Source organism: Panthera tigris, chromosome C1, assembly GCF_018350195.1.
Source record: "Panthera tigris isolate Pti1 chromosome C1, P.tigris_Pti1_mat1.1, whole genome shotgun sequence".
Lineage (NCBI taxonomy): Eukaryota > Metazoa > Chordata > Mammalia > Carnivora > Felidae > Panthera > Panthera tigris.
The window spans coordinates 23182377-23198517 of NC_056667.1; the positions used below are offsets into that span (position 1 = coordinate 23182377).

General features: G+C 49.8%; 1 protein-coding gene and 1 non-coding gene across 16 annotated transcripts in view; both read right to left on the reverse strand.

The window, feature by feature from the left end:
* Positions 1 to 4711: 4711 nt before the first annotated feature.
* PUM1 (pumilio RNA binding family member 1) overlaps positions 4712 to 16141 on the reverse strand; it is a 132996-nt gene continuing 121566 nt past the window's right edge. For all 15 annotated transcript variants that reach the window (XM_042996221.1, XM_042996232.1, XM_042996231.1 and 12 more), the window contains 3 exons: positions 15311 to 15432; positions 9689 to 9881; positions 4712 to 6577 (listed from right to left, as the gene is read on the reverse strand). In XM_042996221.1, the coding sequence (XP_042852155.1) occupies positions 6446 to 6577; positions 9689 to 9881; positions 15311 to 15432 (447 nt within the window). In that variant the 3' untranslated portion in view covers positions 4712 to 6445. The remainder of the gene's footprint in view (positions 6578 to 9688; positions 9882 to 15310; positions 15433 to 16141) is intronic.
* On the reverse strand, positions 8771 to 8855 carry LOC122241739. Its single transcript, XR_006221962.1, has one exon. It is a non-coding gene; the product is annotated as a small nucleolar RNA SNORD103/SNORD85 (small nucleolar RNA).

Genomic DNA, 16141 nt, shown 5'->3' on the forward strand with positions numbered 1-16141 from the left:
AGACTAGGACCCACACCTCAGCCTCCAGTTCTGGAGTCCCAGCTCCCGGCCAGGCAGGCTCGGACTGGGAGCTGAAGTTGCCGCCATCCCAGGGCCCGCATTAAGTGTGACACGGGTCCCTGCTCTGTCCTCACCGTCTGTGTGGCCCTGAGCAGGTCACTTCCGGTCCCCCCCCCCTCCCTGTCCTGGGCCCCAGTCTCCTCCCGCATAGATGGAGCAGGTCTGGGAGGCCAACCTTCATTCCCAGCACCCTGCGGGTGGCCCTGGGGGTGGCCCTGCGATGGGGCCTGGCAGAGGGCAGGTGTGGGGAGGGGCCGAGCACCACCGGCCCGGAGGGGAGGCCTGGGGACTTTGGGGTCAGATCCTGGGTCTGCCACTCCCTGGCCGGTGACCTGGGGCCTCTCTCCTGCCCTGGAAGGTACAGTGAGTGACTGTCCCTCTCCAGGGTTTGGGGGAGGTGAACAGGGCAGTGCAAGGCAGCACCCGGCTCAGGGCCACACCCACAGCCCCAGCTCAACTGGCCACCGTTTTCCAGTCCTTCCCCACATGGGGCACGCGTGAGGTCAGCGGGCCAGGGGGACCCTCCGCTGGGACTGAGAGACAGAGGCTGAGCCACCTCGGGAACAGGATAGCGGTGGCCTCCGGAGAATCTGTGGTCCCGCCCCCTCCAGAGACATGCGTCTCCAGCCTGGGTTCCGAGGAGCCCCGAGGAGTTTCCTGGAGTCCTGGGGAGGGTGGTTCTGTTTCGGGGTCTCTCTCTGCGGTCTTGGAAGTCTCAATGGGGGCTGGGGGCGCTGCTCACAAGGCGGCGAGCGACGGCTAACAGCAGGAGACGCCGGTCCCTCCACCACGGAGACCTCGGCCGTAGAGTGACTTACGCAGCATGCAATCCTTGAGAGAGAGCCAGCTGGGGCTGCAAGTGTCCCTGGTGGCCTGGCCTGGAAGTCACCCCCCCCCCCACCCTTCCACGGTTTCCTCTCGAGTCCATGCAGCCCTGTCCCACCGGGCAGAGAAGGCGGGAGGGTGAGAACACCAGGAGGCGGGGCCACCTTGCACGCTAACTAGGGAGCGCATCTGCCTTCGCGCTTGAAAGCACCTCAGTTTGGAGGCTAAATAGCCGCCCTCGTGAAAACCGGAGGCAATAAGAATAATTAATAACAACTCCTATTTATGGCTTACTCTGAGCCCAGCCCTGTACTGCCAACGTAGCCTGTGAAGTAGGGCTACTATCATCCCCATTTTCCAGATGAGAAAAGGGAGGGAGAAGATTCGCAGAGGTCGCACGGGGCCAGAGGAGCTGGGGTTCGAAGCAGCGATAGGTCGTGAAAAGTCTTGAGGGGTTCCAGTTGTCTGAAGGCTTGGTGCATAAGCCAGGGATGTGGTCCCACAGGGAGGCACCAGGGCCTTGGGTCACCTTAACAGAGGCATGGGCTGCCCTCCTCAGGCCCAGCCATCTGACCGCATACCATCCCCGTGAGGGTGGCAGGGCTGGGTTGCCACTCCCGTGACAGTTGGCTCAGAGAAACTCAGGGACTTGGCAGACATAACCCAGTGAGTCGGAGGCAGAGCTGGGGCCTGTGAGCCAGATTCGCCTGACCATCCCCTGCCATCCCAAGCCAGAGTGAGGGACTAGCTCAAAGCCAGGAAGAGCTGCGGATGGAGGGAAGAAGAGGGGATGCCAGGCCTCTGGTCCCTGGGAGATACTCCACTCCTGAGGCCCTCAAGCCGGGGGAAACTCATCCCAGCCCTGACCTTGGAGCCTGGAGCCCTTTGGCCTCTCTACTGCTTTCTTTGGGCAGCAGCGCCCTCGTGTGGCTGCAGCTTGTAACTACATGAAGTTCCAGGTTTCCTCACCCACAATGCTTCCCTCTCCAGGGCCTCACCTTTCTGCAACCCACCCCCTCGACAGAAGACAGCTATTCCTGGGGCTAACCGAAGGTGGTGTGAACAAGAAGTCATGGATAGAGCCCTGGGCTTGAGGTCAGGAAGCTTCAGATAAAATCCTTATTTGGTTATTGACCGATTCGTCGTACGGCTGGCGTCTCAAACTCCTCATCCGTATAATGGGCTGATAATGTCTCCCCAACCTTACCCTCCAAGGCTTTCATGAGGATTGAGGAATCACAAATCTGAGTAGACTCTGTGAACCGTAAACCGCTGCGACCAGGTGAAAAGATCACTATGTACACTGTGTTGGGAGAGACCAAGGTCGCTGATGGCTGGCTGGTGGCAGCCCGGGGACGTCACATCCTTGCGCAGAAATTGGGAGGCGGCCAAGTGAGGAGGTGAATGTTGAGCCCAGGATTGCAACTCGGGCCTGCAGAGGAAGGGGTCTGCCCCGGGCCCACTCCCCCTCACGACGCACCAAAGGAAGTACCCTCGGGCCCTGCATCAGATCCCAGACCTGTCCAAACCCATTCCTTGCAGGACCCGTGTGAGGAACGTAAGAACCATCTCTGGTGCAGACAGAGCTGGTTCGCAGCCAATGACTTTATCATGTAAACTTCTTCACAGGGCGGACAAGGGTGGTTGGCGTCACCCAAACCTGTGCACAGACGCCGGATGAGTGGGGTCAAAGGTAAAAAGATTACAGATACCGTTCGTTCATTACACCAACGTGCTGGGCACGATGCCAAACGACATCGTTTCACTCCGTCCTCCCAATCAACCTTTGACGTCGCTTCTGCTCGTTCCCTCCTTTCGCGTGGAAGGACCCGGGGCCTCAAGAGAGGACACCGGGGACCAAAACGCAGTTGGGATGAAACCCCCGTGTTTGTCTGACTTTCTGGAAAGCCCCCCCCCCGCCCCCCCAGGCCTCAGAGACACAGGCTTGGACAAGAGGTGCTGGGGAGGAGAGCCAGTCATGCTTCCGAGTCCTTGGCTTTGCCACCACGAAGAAACACCGAGGCAAGACGTCTCGCTAAATGCTAAGAGGAAAAGGGGGAGGAAAAACCTGGCCGAGTACAAAGGATACACAATCCAGGTGGAAAGGACGACAACCAGCATTAGGCGAGCGAATGCCTAGACGTGCCAGGCACCAGACGCAGGGTCATCGGCATTTCCAGTTTACACATCTCCAGGTGTTCCTCCAATCTTTTTTAGTAAGAGCTTTTTTACTAATTTTTAATTTTTTCAAGTTATTTGAGAGAGCAACAAAGAGAAAGAGAGAGAGCGCGCACAAACGGGGGAGGGGCAGAAAAAAGAGAGAGAGGATCCCAAGGAGGCTCGGCACCATCAGCACAGAGCCTGGTGCCGGGTTCAAACTCACCTGAGAGGAGATAAGAGTAGGACACTCAACAGACTGAGTCACCCAGGCGCCCCTCCTCCCATCTTCTAGAAGAGGAAACGGGGCCTGGGCGCAGACAGATGTTGTTACTCGCCTCAGGTCACAAAGATGGCGGCCAAATGGGAGAAATGCACACCTCCCACCTGGCCGGCTTTGCACACTGCCTCCGCGAGGGTCCAGTAAAACCCGAACCACTGAACAGCCCTGACTTTCCAAGCTGTGAAGGGAGAACCACAAATACTTCTCACCACCTTCGATGGCCAGGGAGGAATTCGGTGAGAAGCGAAGGGACACGCACAGGCACAGCGGAGGGGACCCAGACTTGAGCCTGGTCTGTCCGACTCCGGAACCAGGACATTCAGAGTCACACACGCAGTGACAGCTGGCAATGCCTCTAGAGCGTGGTCTCTGGTGGGCCACTGAGGACCATCAGTGGGAGAGGCCCCGGGAAGGACCCGATTTCAGCCGCTGATACGCCACCAGGTCCTGGACTAAACAGCTTCCTTTCCCTCCCTTTATTCCCAGGACCGCAGAGCCTGCTAGTGACAGTCCCTTACCTTTGGGAAGGGATCGTGCAGTTTCTTCTGCAACCAGCCTGGGGCTCCGCTTGCAGACATAAGGTAGGACAGGCTCCCACCTGGCCCCTGGCTGAGCTACCCTGTAGTTGCCAGCACTGGCCAGTCTAAGTGGCAGCAAAGGTTGGTGAGAGGAGGGGCATCCTCAGACACAGGTGGCGGGCACCTCTGTGAGCTACAGCCTCCTGTACTGAAAGCTGGGAGGCGTCCCCGATCTGAGGGGGGACAAGCAAGATGAGCAAGCTAGGCCCCTGGGCCAGCCTGGGCTGGCCTCCGCGTGTGAACACAGGCGGGCGGGATGTGGGCAGGAGCCACCCAGAGAAAAGGGAAGGGGACCTCGGGAGGGGAGGCCAGACTGGACATCGGTCTGAGATGCCTTAGCTGCCGCCCACGTCACAGGATTCGATGCCCCGATACGTAACGTAGCTGGGAGACCTTTGTGATGGACTGGATTCAAATCTAGACTCTAGGTGCACAATGTTGCAAAGGCCAGAGAGAGCAAACAAAGAACACAGTAACTGGGTCAAACCGCAGGGCACATGCTTCTTGAGGATGTTCCCTGTGACCAATGGCAGACCCCGGGCCCAGGAAACCAGGCACCTGATTTTTCAAGAGAAGCTGTGAATCCCGACTAATGTGTAATGTCTTAATTTTGAAAGCACTAGGCAGGCTAAACCCAGCATCTTTGGGTCAAGATGGGCTCAAGGGCTATCGGCCCTATCCCAACGCAAAGCCCGCCCTCCGACAAACAGAAACAGAACAAGCAGAACAAAGGACACAAAGAAGGAAAGGGCTGTCCTGGGGCACTAATACTAAGGGGGGAGGGGAGGGGTAAAACAGAAACACAGACTCAGATTCCAAAGTTCTGTATTTTTCAAAATAAAGATCACACATTGTTTAGAGACAATCTACACAAGAGTTACAAAAAATAGTTGCCCAGGCATAAGCATACACAGGTTTGTTAATTATACACATATGGTTACAAGTGTGCTTGCAAAAAAGTTCATTGGAAATATACACAAGGCTCTGGAAATGTACACCGTGTAGTGTTACAATTCTATATTCAAACAAGGAAAATTGACAGTATGTTACATTCACTTACAAGTAGACAAAATGCAAAATACAGTTCATCTTCTGTACAAAAAGGGAAGGGCAATTCACACTTTACAAGGTGAGAGGGGCTCTGATTGTAAGGAAAGCTAGGGCAGGGCTGAACTTTGCACGTCCTTATGACTGTCACAAAATAAGCAAAACATTACTTTTTTAGGATTAAAAAAAAACACTAGTGTGAACTGAATCATCTTGAATAACATTTAGAAAGGATCTTGCTACTGTGGGACTAGGTGACAAATAAAACCAAGCTATTTTTTTCCTTTTTAAACATTTAACTAGGCTGTATAAAGAACATTTATTCCTTCAAAAGAAAAAAAATTTACTTCTGGTTGAAATTACAATTTACAATATACAACACTATATGCTACGACCATAAAAGGTGTGAATATACACTGAATGCACAGGGCTGGCTAATTCTCTTTTCTTCCCAAAAAACGTGTTTATGTTGATTCAAACTTCTCCACATTTACATTACAGGTATACAAATGTACAATTGTACAATCAAAAGTATGTTCGACTACTAGGGTACATTATAGATACAGATTAGACATCAAAACAAGAAAATACTACAAATTTGTATATATGCAAAGTCTACACCAAGTATACACTATATATTTATAGAAGCAAGACCAAAAGCAGAGTTGGATTTTTTTTTTTTTTCTCATGCTAAATAATCAGATTTTGCCTTTCAATGTTAACAGAAAAAAAAATCCAGTAGGCAGTAAACAAGTTACACCCGCCCGGCCTTGAAAGACATCCTAGGAGCTCACATCTCCTCCTCACAAAACACACTACACATCTTCTTCAGCATAATAGTCTCCAAAAAAGGCAATTTTTTGAAGTTTCATAAACTTAATGTCATTAACTGAAGCTTTAGCAACTCTAAAACAATTTTCATTATATATATATATGTATATATATATATATGTTTTATAAACAGTGTTAAATGCCAGTTTGGGGTCATTTAACAAAATTCAAATTTCTCAGGTTTTTTTGTTTGTTTTTGTTTTTTACTAAAATGAGGAGGTGGGGAAGAGCTATTTGCAAAACTTGCCAGCAAGGCAAAATGGATTAAAAACATTTTTTTCTTTTTTTTTTTTAACTTTTTTTTTTGTTAAACCAACCACCCTGAAAGTTTCCACACGTGTAATATAGATACAACATTGAACAAAATATGTGGCCTCCCATGTACATTGGTTACCTATGTACAAGTATCCTATACACCAGTAAAACAACAGGGCAATTAGTCAATTAAAAAAAATAATTAGTACATGTTATGCGTAATAAAATTAAACAAATTTACAAAGGCTTTTCCACTTGTGGATTTGATTCCTTTTTTTTTGGAGGAGCGGGTAATCCTGGAGCAACCATTTACCCATGTCGGCTTCCGTACTAGAACATTTCCGGTTGCTGGCTGGATTCGCCTGTGGGCCAGTGAGGTCAGTGAACGAGGGGACAGGGTGACACTGCCTCAGATGATCCCATTCGGGGGGCCACAGATGGGCCCTAAGTCAACGCCATTCTTCATGTAGTACTTCTCCAGCTTGGCCAAGATGTGCTTGCCGTAGGTGTACTTGCGGAGAGTGGCGATGTGGGGCCGGATCTGGGGAGGAAGCACAGGCTGTGTTACTCTGGCCTGCACACGGACCTGGGCGGGCTCCCGCTGTGCTCCCAGGGGGCTCCCGCTGCGCTCCGGGCACCCAAGTGCTCACGAGAGCCCACGAGGCAACACCTTCCCCTGGTTCAGTCAAAGCGCCGTGATTCTAGAGCTATGGTGGGTGACCCATCCGAGCAGGCGACAGGAGGAGCCCCTATCCTGAGCACTGGCATAGGACACGAGGGTTCTGGGGGCGGCTGGTCGCGGACCACTTCCGGGTCAGTGCACGGAACACGTGCATCCTGACCAACAGCCACAGTGCCGCTGCACAGCACCTCCCGAGGCTGCTTTCAGCCTCTGCCCCCACTCAAGGCGCCTCGGCTCCCCTCAGCTGTGAGTTTCTTTCTGGGCACCACGAACCCTGAGCTGAGCTCATCACCTGATCCCGCCTCTAGTTCACAGAGGATCACAGAAAACTTCTAACGACAACAATAAAAATGACTAGTGTTGGCCGGGCATTGTTCATTTCCGCCTCACGAGGCAGCTGTGCTTATCCCCCGTTCACGGTGCTCGAGTCACACATCCAAGGTCAAATGGTTCCCAAGGCACAGGTGTTTGGTCTCGCAGCAGTGGGAGGGGGACGGGGTCCCTCCCGGCTCTGCACTCACAGCACCACCCACCGCGCCGGGCTCTTGCAGCACCCAGGTTCGGCGCATTCTCCTCTGTTCTCCATCCCAGACACAAGAGGTGCTCCCTTGCCGGGAGCTCCTGGAGCTTTCTACACGGCCTGGCTACGGCACGGAGCACACTGCCTCCACAATCGCCGGTTTAGCCACTGCTGGTGCCACAGGGACAGTGAATGACCGCGTTTACCGGGCTGCTTCCCCATCCTGAGGCGCACCTGCACACTCACACTGGACGCCCACACCAGGGTGGATGGACACGCTCTACTTCGAGAGCTCCACGGAGGCCACGTGGCGACTCCGTCTGCCCAGCCATGTCCTGGAGTGTCGAGGACACCGGACACCGCTTCTGCACCACAGGATGTGGACCCAGCAGCCACGACACCCTCATCTACAAGCCCGCGTGGGGAACCATGAATAGCCCCGGGCCCAATCCTGAGCTGTGTGACCCACACCATTCGCCTCCACTCCTCTGGAGAGAGGACGTGAGACAATGCTACACTTGCACTTGGGATGTAGCGAGGCCCCAGACACGTCTTGGTCATCAGAACGTGAGGTTCAAGACCCTTTTGCTTTTTGGCGGCTCTCCTTTCAGAAACATCAATGACATTCAATTCTTTCACCCGCCCTGTCCCTAGGACCGGCGACTGAGCAGTCCAGCCACCGGCGAACCTTTACCCTTCGCCCTTTCCATCGTGCACAGGCACGTACGCCGTTGTCGAGCTCCGCTGTTCACCTGATCCGGGGGGAGGTGGGAAGTAATGAGCTGCTCTACCGTCTCCTGTTGCTCAAGAGGACTCTGTCTCGGAGAAGGCTGCAGAGCTCTTCGTGCTGGGATTCGTGGGACTCTTCTTCATCTTTCGGCTCCCTCAATCAGCCAACTGCCACACCCCATCTGTCCCCCGTCTTCAATCCCAAAGCCACCACCGTCTCTTGGCTCTACGGTCTCCATCCCGCCTCCTCACTGCCCCTTCTCCTACCGCCTCCCCACCTCTAAGTCACTCGTCAGCTGGGACAATCACGTGAAACGTAAACGTGACCCGGCAACCACGGGCCTGCCCTCCCAAACTCGCTTTACTTCTTCATATACCCAGTCTGTCCCCTGCTCTTCCAGGAGAGAGGTTCAGGGCTTTATCAAATGTCACTCTCTCGGGGAGCATTCTCTGTACCTCCACATTAGAACAGACCCTGCCACATTCTCGCACAGCCCTCCCAACACTTCCCAGGCACCACCGCGGCTGTCTGTGCACAGCACCGCTGTATTCAGATCCAGGAGCCCCGCCGGAAGGGGGGCTTGCCCTAAGTACGCACACAAGTATTCGTCACGGACGTGCTTCTAACTCCCGTGTGTCCCCAACATCCCTTCTGCCCTCACCAGCGTCTCAACACACCTCTCCCTGAGCCTCCCAACTTGAAGGACTCCGGACGCCCCCAGCCTTCGACTGCCGTCACCAACACCACCGCGATGCCCCGTCGTGTTGCGTCGTGTTGCGAACTGGAGGCGGCGGGCGCCTCGCCTGGCTCAGAACTTGAGTCCTTAACAAAGATTCTCATTACCGAACTTTGTTCTCAGCGAGGGCAAGTGGCTCATCACTGCCAGACCGAGGCCAACACCTTCCCCTCAGATGGGGCAGAGGGAGTTCAGAGCCCAAAGGCTGAGGGTTCGCATCAGACGCACCCCGGGGCTCGCGGCACCGCCCAGCACAAACACAGCTGCGGCTCACCTGCTGGCTGGGCCCGCCCTGCGACTGTTCCTCCAGCCACGCACGGGCTGCTTCTGGGGCTTTCGGCGTCGCTCCCCCACACACAGCACCTTAACATTTCAGATTTCCGTCCCTTTTCTCCTCGCTCCTCCTTAGCCTGGACTTGCCCTCCCGCCAAGCCTCGGGCACGTGCTCTTGCATGCCCCCCCCCCCCCCGCCCCCCCCGCCCAGCTTTCCACGGCTCTTCCCCACGCTGCGCTCTGTGGGCAGGGACCAGTCTTCGTCCTCCCCGCGCTGGCGCCTGGCACAGAGCGGGCACCAGGTCAGTGTGCCAGGGCAGGCACTCGCTCAGTAAGAGGTGGTGGGATGAACAAAAGGGAAGAAGAAGAAAAGGCAGTAAGACAATCAGGTTGATCTGTGGGACTGAGAAGCTTGGGGGCGGGGGGGTGGGGGGGGCGGGGGGAACAGAGGACTAGACACACGGCCTGAGGATCAGGGAGGGAAAACCCTCACAAAGATGGAGTTTAAGACTCTTTCACACCAGTGAACTATGAACCACGGAGACAATGGCCACTCTAGATAAAAGGAAAACAGAAACATATTGAGACACGGCCCAGTGACAAACTGCACAAAAAGAAGCAAGATGCCCACCTTCATCCGCATTTCAGAAACGTGAAGAAGCGCGGGCCTTGCACGCTTTCTCTGAGTGTGACCTGTCCAACCTGGCCTACCTTATGCATGACGATCTTCCGCTGTGCTGGCTCTGCCACATCGATCATCTTCTGGACCACGTAGTTGGCATACTGGTCCTTCATCATGGTGTATAAGGCACTGTGGGGACCGTCATTCATGGTGCATACCTCATCGATAAGCACAGCACGCTCCGTACGGGACGCATGAGTGACGCACTTCTCCACGACATTGCTATAATAAGACAAATCCAGGGACAACCCTTAGAACAAACCTTGTTAGGCTGTGCTTGTCCGGCCTCTGCCCTGACCTCACCGTCAGCAGCAGAAGAGAGCCTGACATTTTTGGAAGATGAATTCATCAACTGCCTGACTCTATGAGCCTCACCTTGGAGTCATCTGTGGCTTCCAATGTGACCCATGGCTGGGACCAGGTGTCGGGCGAATACGAGCCCTAACCCGCTAACAGGGTGAGGGTAATGAGCCCAGGTGAGTGAGGGGACTTACGTAAAGGCTCACATGACTGGCTAAAAGCTGAACTTGTTAATGATTACAATTTCAACACATAACCAAAATCAATGAATTCTCTCCTCTTCTGAGTGTACTAAGGTCAGGAACGAGGCTTACTTACTGCCTGTATTTCTAGTGCCTACCACAGAGCATGGCACTTGAGACAGAGGCCTTGCAGACTTGAGTCAGGAGTGTACGAGGAGGAACCACAGCACTCACTCAATGACCTCAGGCTGCCTCCTAAGAGTCCAGGGACAAGAACCACCTTACAGGTCTGTCGGCATTTCTAAACACTTCAGAAATACATCATCTTGGGAAAGGAAAACAGGAATGTGGCTACACTAAATCCAGAGGGGCCAGAGAGGGTGATTAAATTACATACAGCTGTGCCAATGGGTATTTCTCATCAAGGAGGGACTGATTCACTCATTAATGTCTGTTTCTAAAAATCAACACTACTCTGCATCTTGTGGGTCTGTGGGTATGAGGAAGTTGGGTGATGTCAAAGAATACACACCATCTGAAGGTGGATTACTGGAGCCAATACCTGGCAAAGAGGACGTCTGGTGGGCCGGTGGGCAGTTGAAGGCTTTGTAAAGGGTCCGTGACTGGGGGAAGGGCTGCTCTGGGTCACAGAACACTCAGAGAGAGTAGGAACTTAAATGACCAGACCTAGCTAATGTAGAAAGCCCCTGGGCACCTTGGTGGCTCAGCTGTTAAGCATCTGACTTCAGCTCAGATCACTATCTCATGGTTTGCGAGTTTAAAGCCCCACTTTGGGTGAACATGAGCCTTGCTCTGGGTGAGCCCCGCTTCTCTCTCTTTCTGTGCCTCTCTCTGCCCCTCGCTCACTTGTGCCCCCCCTCAAAAAATACATACATACACACAAAGTATATTTAAAAAAAATAAAGAAAGCTCTTCTGTGACAATCCTGAAAGATGGCCATTTAGCCTCTGCTTGGGAATTTCTAATAATTTGGAAGCATTACTTTCTAGGGCAACCTACCATATGGGTGAATGGCTCTGTTAAACATTCTTCATTTGTCTTACTTTTGCCTTCAGGGACTGAAAAAGGACATATATACCGACTTCACGAGGCACCTTAGAGCAGGTACTCTGTGTCTTACTCCTTCCAGAGGCCAGATCTGTGGATATCTCAGTAGTTAAGTAACTATCACCAGAATAATCCCCTACTCCACAAGTTTTTACACCATAAGAGGGTGCTGCTCCAAGGAGCTCCCAGTGTTCTATCATTTTGAACACAGAGCTTATATATATGCTTTTATTTAGAAAAGCAAATTCTCAAGCTAAACTGTCAAGAACTACCAACCTACTGGACATTTCTTAAGATATGCAGTGTAGATCAAGTCTGGTGAGCTAATCGATCAAGTCTAATTAAGACAAGAGCCTCTCCTTCTGACACCACACCATAGAAAACCTTCTCTTCCCACCTTCCTCCCGTAGCACTAAACATACAACTAACATACAGTTCTATTCTAGTGTGAGCTTAAGGTGTGGCACCGTGGAAGTGAATCTCCTAATGACCACTGGCTTCTCCTCAGCAGAAAAGGGAGTTAAGATATTACTGAACTGGTTCAGAGAGCACAAAGCCAGTCATGATCTCCAAATGTTCAGGCAAAGAATTCATCACTTGTCAGGACCGCTCGGCTAGACTGTATGTACCTTTGTCCACTCCAGGCCTCGTTCCATAACAAATCAGTCCGCGTCAGAACAGAACTTCCTAACTGGATTGGGGACAGGATACTCACTCATCTGGATACAGGACTCAAGCCTCAACAGTGACCTGTCTTCCAAGGAAGCAAGCAGGTCAATCAGCTACCACCATGGGATCCCACTTGGCCAAAGGCTTCTACCCTCATGCATGACCCATGGTCCTGCAGTCTTTTAAGCTTATTCTAGTGTTTCTAAAACTGGAGCTCCCAGCCCATTTGTGGGCAGGGAGATCAACTTAGTGATTTGGGACCAGCTGCTGCTGCTTTTTAATGAAACAGAATTAATCACGGACAACACAGTTGTTCAGTTACACGTGTATGCATGTGCCTGTGCAAGCAAAGTCAATGAAAATGTTACTTTTTATTCTGGGTCACTGCCAGAAACGTCAGAAAGTCACTCATCTATTTTATTGTTTTGTTTCTATTGATCTATTTCCAAGTATATCAGCTCTTTCTTCTGTTCTCTCTAATCTGCTGATACTAAAGCCACACAGTGAATTCTATTTCAGATGATTTATTTTCCTATTCTAGAATTTCCATTTTGTTCTTTTCATAATAAAGCTTCTAATTCTCTACTAGCATATCTTTTCATTCATTACAACCATATCTTCCTTTACATCTTTGACCATAACTGAAATAGCTGCTTTATAATCATTCTCTGCTAACTCTAATGTCAGGGTGGTGTGGAACTAGCTGCAGTTTTTCACTCTCCTATTTTTTCTTTTTTCTTGATTATGGCCAACGGCACATTTTCCTCTTTTCTAGACATAATGAATGATACACCGTAGAAACAGTTCTGTTATGTTCTTCCAAGAAGGTGACATCTGTTCCTTTTTTCAGTGTAGTTAACGTGGCTGAGCTCAAACTGCAAGCTTGTCCCAGGCCGCAGGGATCCCAGTGCAGCACTTCCATCCTTAGCTAGGCTGCCTCAGGTTCAGCCCATGCAAACCAATGTGATTCAGGAGTCAACCAGGAATTTGGGAAGTTTAAATGCGAGCCTCCCCGTCCCTGGTTCTCTTCCTTTCCAGGATTTCTCCCCTGTCACTTTGTCACTCTCATTGCCACGGTTGTCCCAAACTCTGCCTTATGGGAACACTGGAGATTTCTGATCCCAACTTTAGAAGCCCAGCATGGAGCAGAATGAGAAGCACCTATAGGCTAAAAGCCATTAAAACTGGGAAATTCCCTTGGGGTGCCTGGGTGGCTCAGTAGGTTAGGCGTCAGACTTCGGCTCAGGTCATGATCTCAAGGTCTGTGAGTTCCAGCCCCGCGTCAGGCTCTGTGCTGACAGCTCAGAGCCTGAAGCCTGCTTCGGACTCTGTGTCTCCTTCTCTCTCTCTGCCCCTCCCCCACGTGTGCTCTGTCTCTCAAAAATAAATAAATGTAAAAAAATTTTTTTTTAAAAACTGGGAAATTTCCTGATTATAGTCAACAACACTGCACTATAAAAATGCTAAGTTGCTGAGAGACTAGATCTGAATGGCATTCTTAACACAAAAAAAGAAATGGTAATTGGGGCACCTGGGTGGCTCAGTTAAGCGTCTGACTGAATTTGGGCTCACGTTATGCTCTCACAGTTTGGGAGTATGAGCCCTAAGCTGGGTTCTGTGCTACACGGAACCTACTTGGGATTCTCTCTCTGTCCCTTCCCAGGGCCTGTGTGTACACGCATCTGCTCTCTGTCAAACTTTTAAAAAATTGAAAGAAAGGAAGGAAGGAAGGAAGGAAGGAAGGGAGGGAGGGAGGGAGGGAGGGAGGGAGGGAGGGAGGGAGGGAGGGAAAGAAAGAAAGAAAGAAAGAAAGAAAAAGAAAGAAAGAAAGAAAGAAAGAAAGAAAGAAAGAAAGAAAGAAAGAAAGAAAGAAGAAAATTGTATGTATGACATGATAAAGGTGTTAGCTGATGCTGCTGTGGTAATCATACTGTAATACAGAAATACATCAAACCGACATGCTGCATACCTCAAACTTACACAGTGCTGTCAATTATATCTCGATACAACTCGATACAAAAAGAAAACTCTGGAGTGCCTGGGTGGTTCCCTTGGTTAAGCATCCGACTCTTGATTTTAGCTGGGGCTCTTGATTTTAGCTCGGGCTACGATCTCATGGTCCGATCTCATGATTCATGGGTTTTCCCCCCACATCTGGCTCCACACTGACAGTGTGGAGCCTGCTTGGAATTCTCTCTCTCTTGCACATGCTCTCTCTCTCTCTCCCCCTCCCTCCCTCAAAATAAAAAAAGAAAAAAAGAAAAATCTAAAGGGGCAGGCGGGAATTTCCCCAGTGCAATTACCTCCTTCCCAGTATCAATAAGCCTCCCCTTCCCCAACCCCTTCTGGTAACCACCTGCTCTTGGCCACACTGTAACGCCTAATGCCTTCAGCAAAATTTTTGGCATTTTGTCCACAATTTACAGTTGTCTGTTATCTGTGGAAGGATTGGGCCCAAAGTAGCTTTTCAGTCATTACCAGACCACAAGTCTATTGTAGCATTAATATTTATACTTAAGAGTGAGATATTAAATGCACTGAAAAACAAGAGGAGACAGTGACCCAAGGAAGCGTTCTAAGAGATTCTGCCCCTGCTTCCCTGGTCCTGGCAAATGTCCAAAAAATAAAAAATAAAATAAAATAAAAAAATAAAAAATAAAAATAAAAAGGCAATACAAGGTCTGAGAGACCCTGATATGGTTAGGCTGCTAAGACACTGGACCTAGGAGCGCGTTTATTCCTTTTCTCTATTTTCCATGCTGCCATCTCATAAAATTTAAAAACTTAGAGATGAACAATTTAAAAACAAGGTTGTAGAATCACAACTGCTTTGGAATTTATCCTAAGAGTCAGAGAAAAATATTCCCAAACTACAAATGACTATATTTGTACACCCATTCCACTCAGAAGACCACACCACTAATCCCTTGGAAGGGCCATCAATTTCTTCTCCAACCACTGCTGATTGTAAGTCACCTAAAACATCTTTCACAACCTGGGAATAACTAGTGCGTTTTATTCTTGATCTGCCACAACATGAAGACTGGAAAAGAGACTCTAAGAGTACTAATGCCTATATGTCAACATGACACACTACGTCTGAATTCTGGCACCAGAGAGGAAACTGAGTGAAGAACAAGAACAAGTAAGCTAACAAAATGCCCAGTTCACCAAAGTACAAGATTTAAGCTCTTCAGAAACACAATCCCCATATTTCAAAGTGGGTGACTGGGGGCGGGAAGAGCCACTAAGGGACCTGCTTTGTTTTATACTCTATGATAGTAGAACCATTTGACGTTTTAAGCTGTATATACCTTGAGAAAAACATTTTTGAAAGAAGAGAATGAAAATTCATTCTTTCTCCCTCGCTCTGAAATACAATGTAATAATTCCTTCTGGAAAACAGAGTCTGTATGAATTCAAAGCTCTTACCTTGCGAATTTGTGCTGACTCAATACAAGCACATTGCCTCGGATTTCTGCTACAATTTTACTTTTATCCTCAGGACGACCGTGCTCCAATACATGCTGGATTACATAGTTTCCATACTGATCCTGTTTGAGAAACAACAGAAATAAAATTGATGTAAAAATTAGTTCTGTGGGTTACCTAAATCCTTACATCTAATCAACACCTACCTACCTTTCTGTAGCACCATGACGGCTGCCTGAATACCAACGAACACTGAAGAATTTTTAAAATGGATAGGGAGTGACAATTTTTCTCTATCATTACAAAACAGGAACGTATTACCAGACAATGGAATAGTCCTCTATATTTATGCCCAAGGATCCTAGTTTGGTTCTTCAAAAGTACTAGACGCCAAAAAGTAGGCCTCTTCTTGTTTAAAAAAGGAAGGGGGGGGGGGAGAGGGAGGGAGGCTGTGTAGGTAGGAATAAAGAGCTATTTTTCTCTCAAACAGAAATTTATCTCGTAAGAAAAATGGGAAACAATGCTTATGTCCAACAAAACAGACAATACCTAATTAAACAACATCACAAGCATACAATGGATGTACTCACTCATCTACAGGTAAAGATACTTTTAAGAGAATAAATGTGTGTAAGTAAGGAATTTCAGTGGCAAAAAGATTTGCGAGATGCAAAAATTTAAGTGTACAAATAATACTTCGAAAGAAAAGTGCCCAGACCAAATGTGTTTGCTTCTGTGTGGCAGGATTACGGATGCTTTCTTCAGTTTTACTGCTACTTCCTGCACTTCCAATTTTTCCTCTTTTCGTTTTTTAAGTGGGCTTCGCGCCCA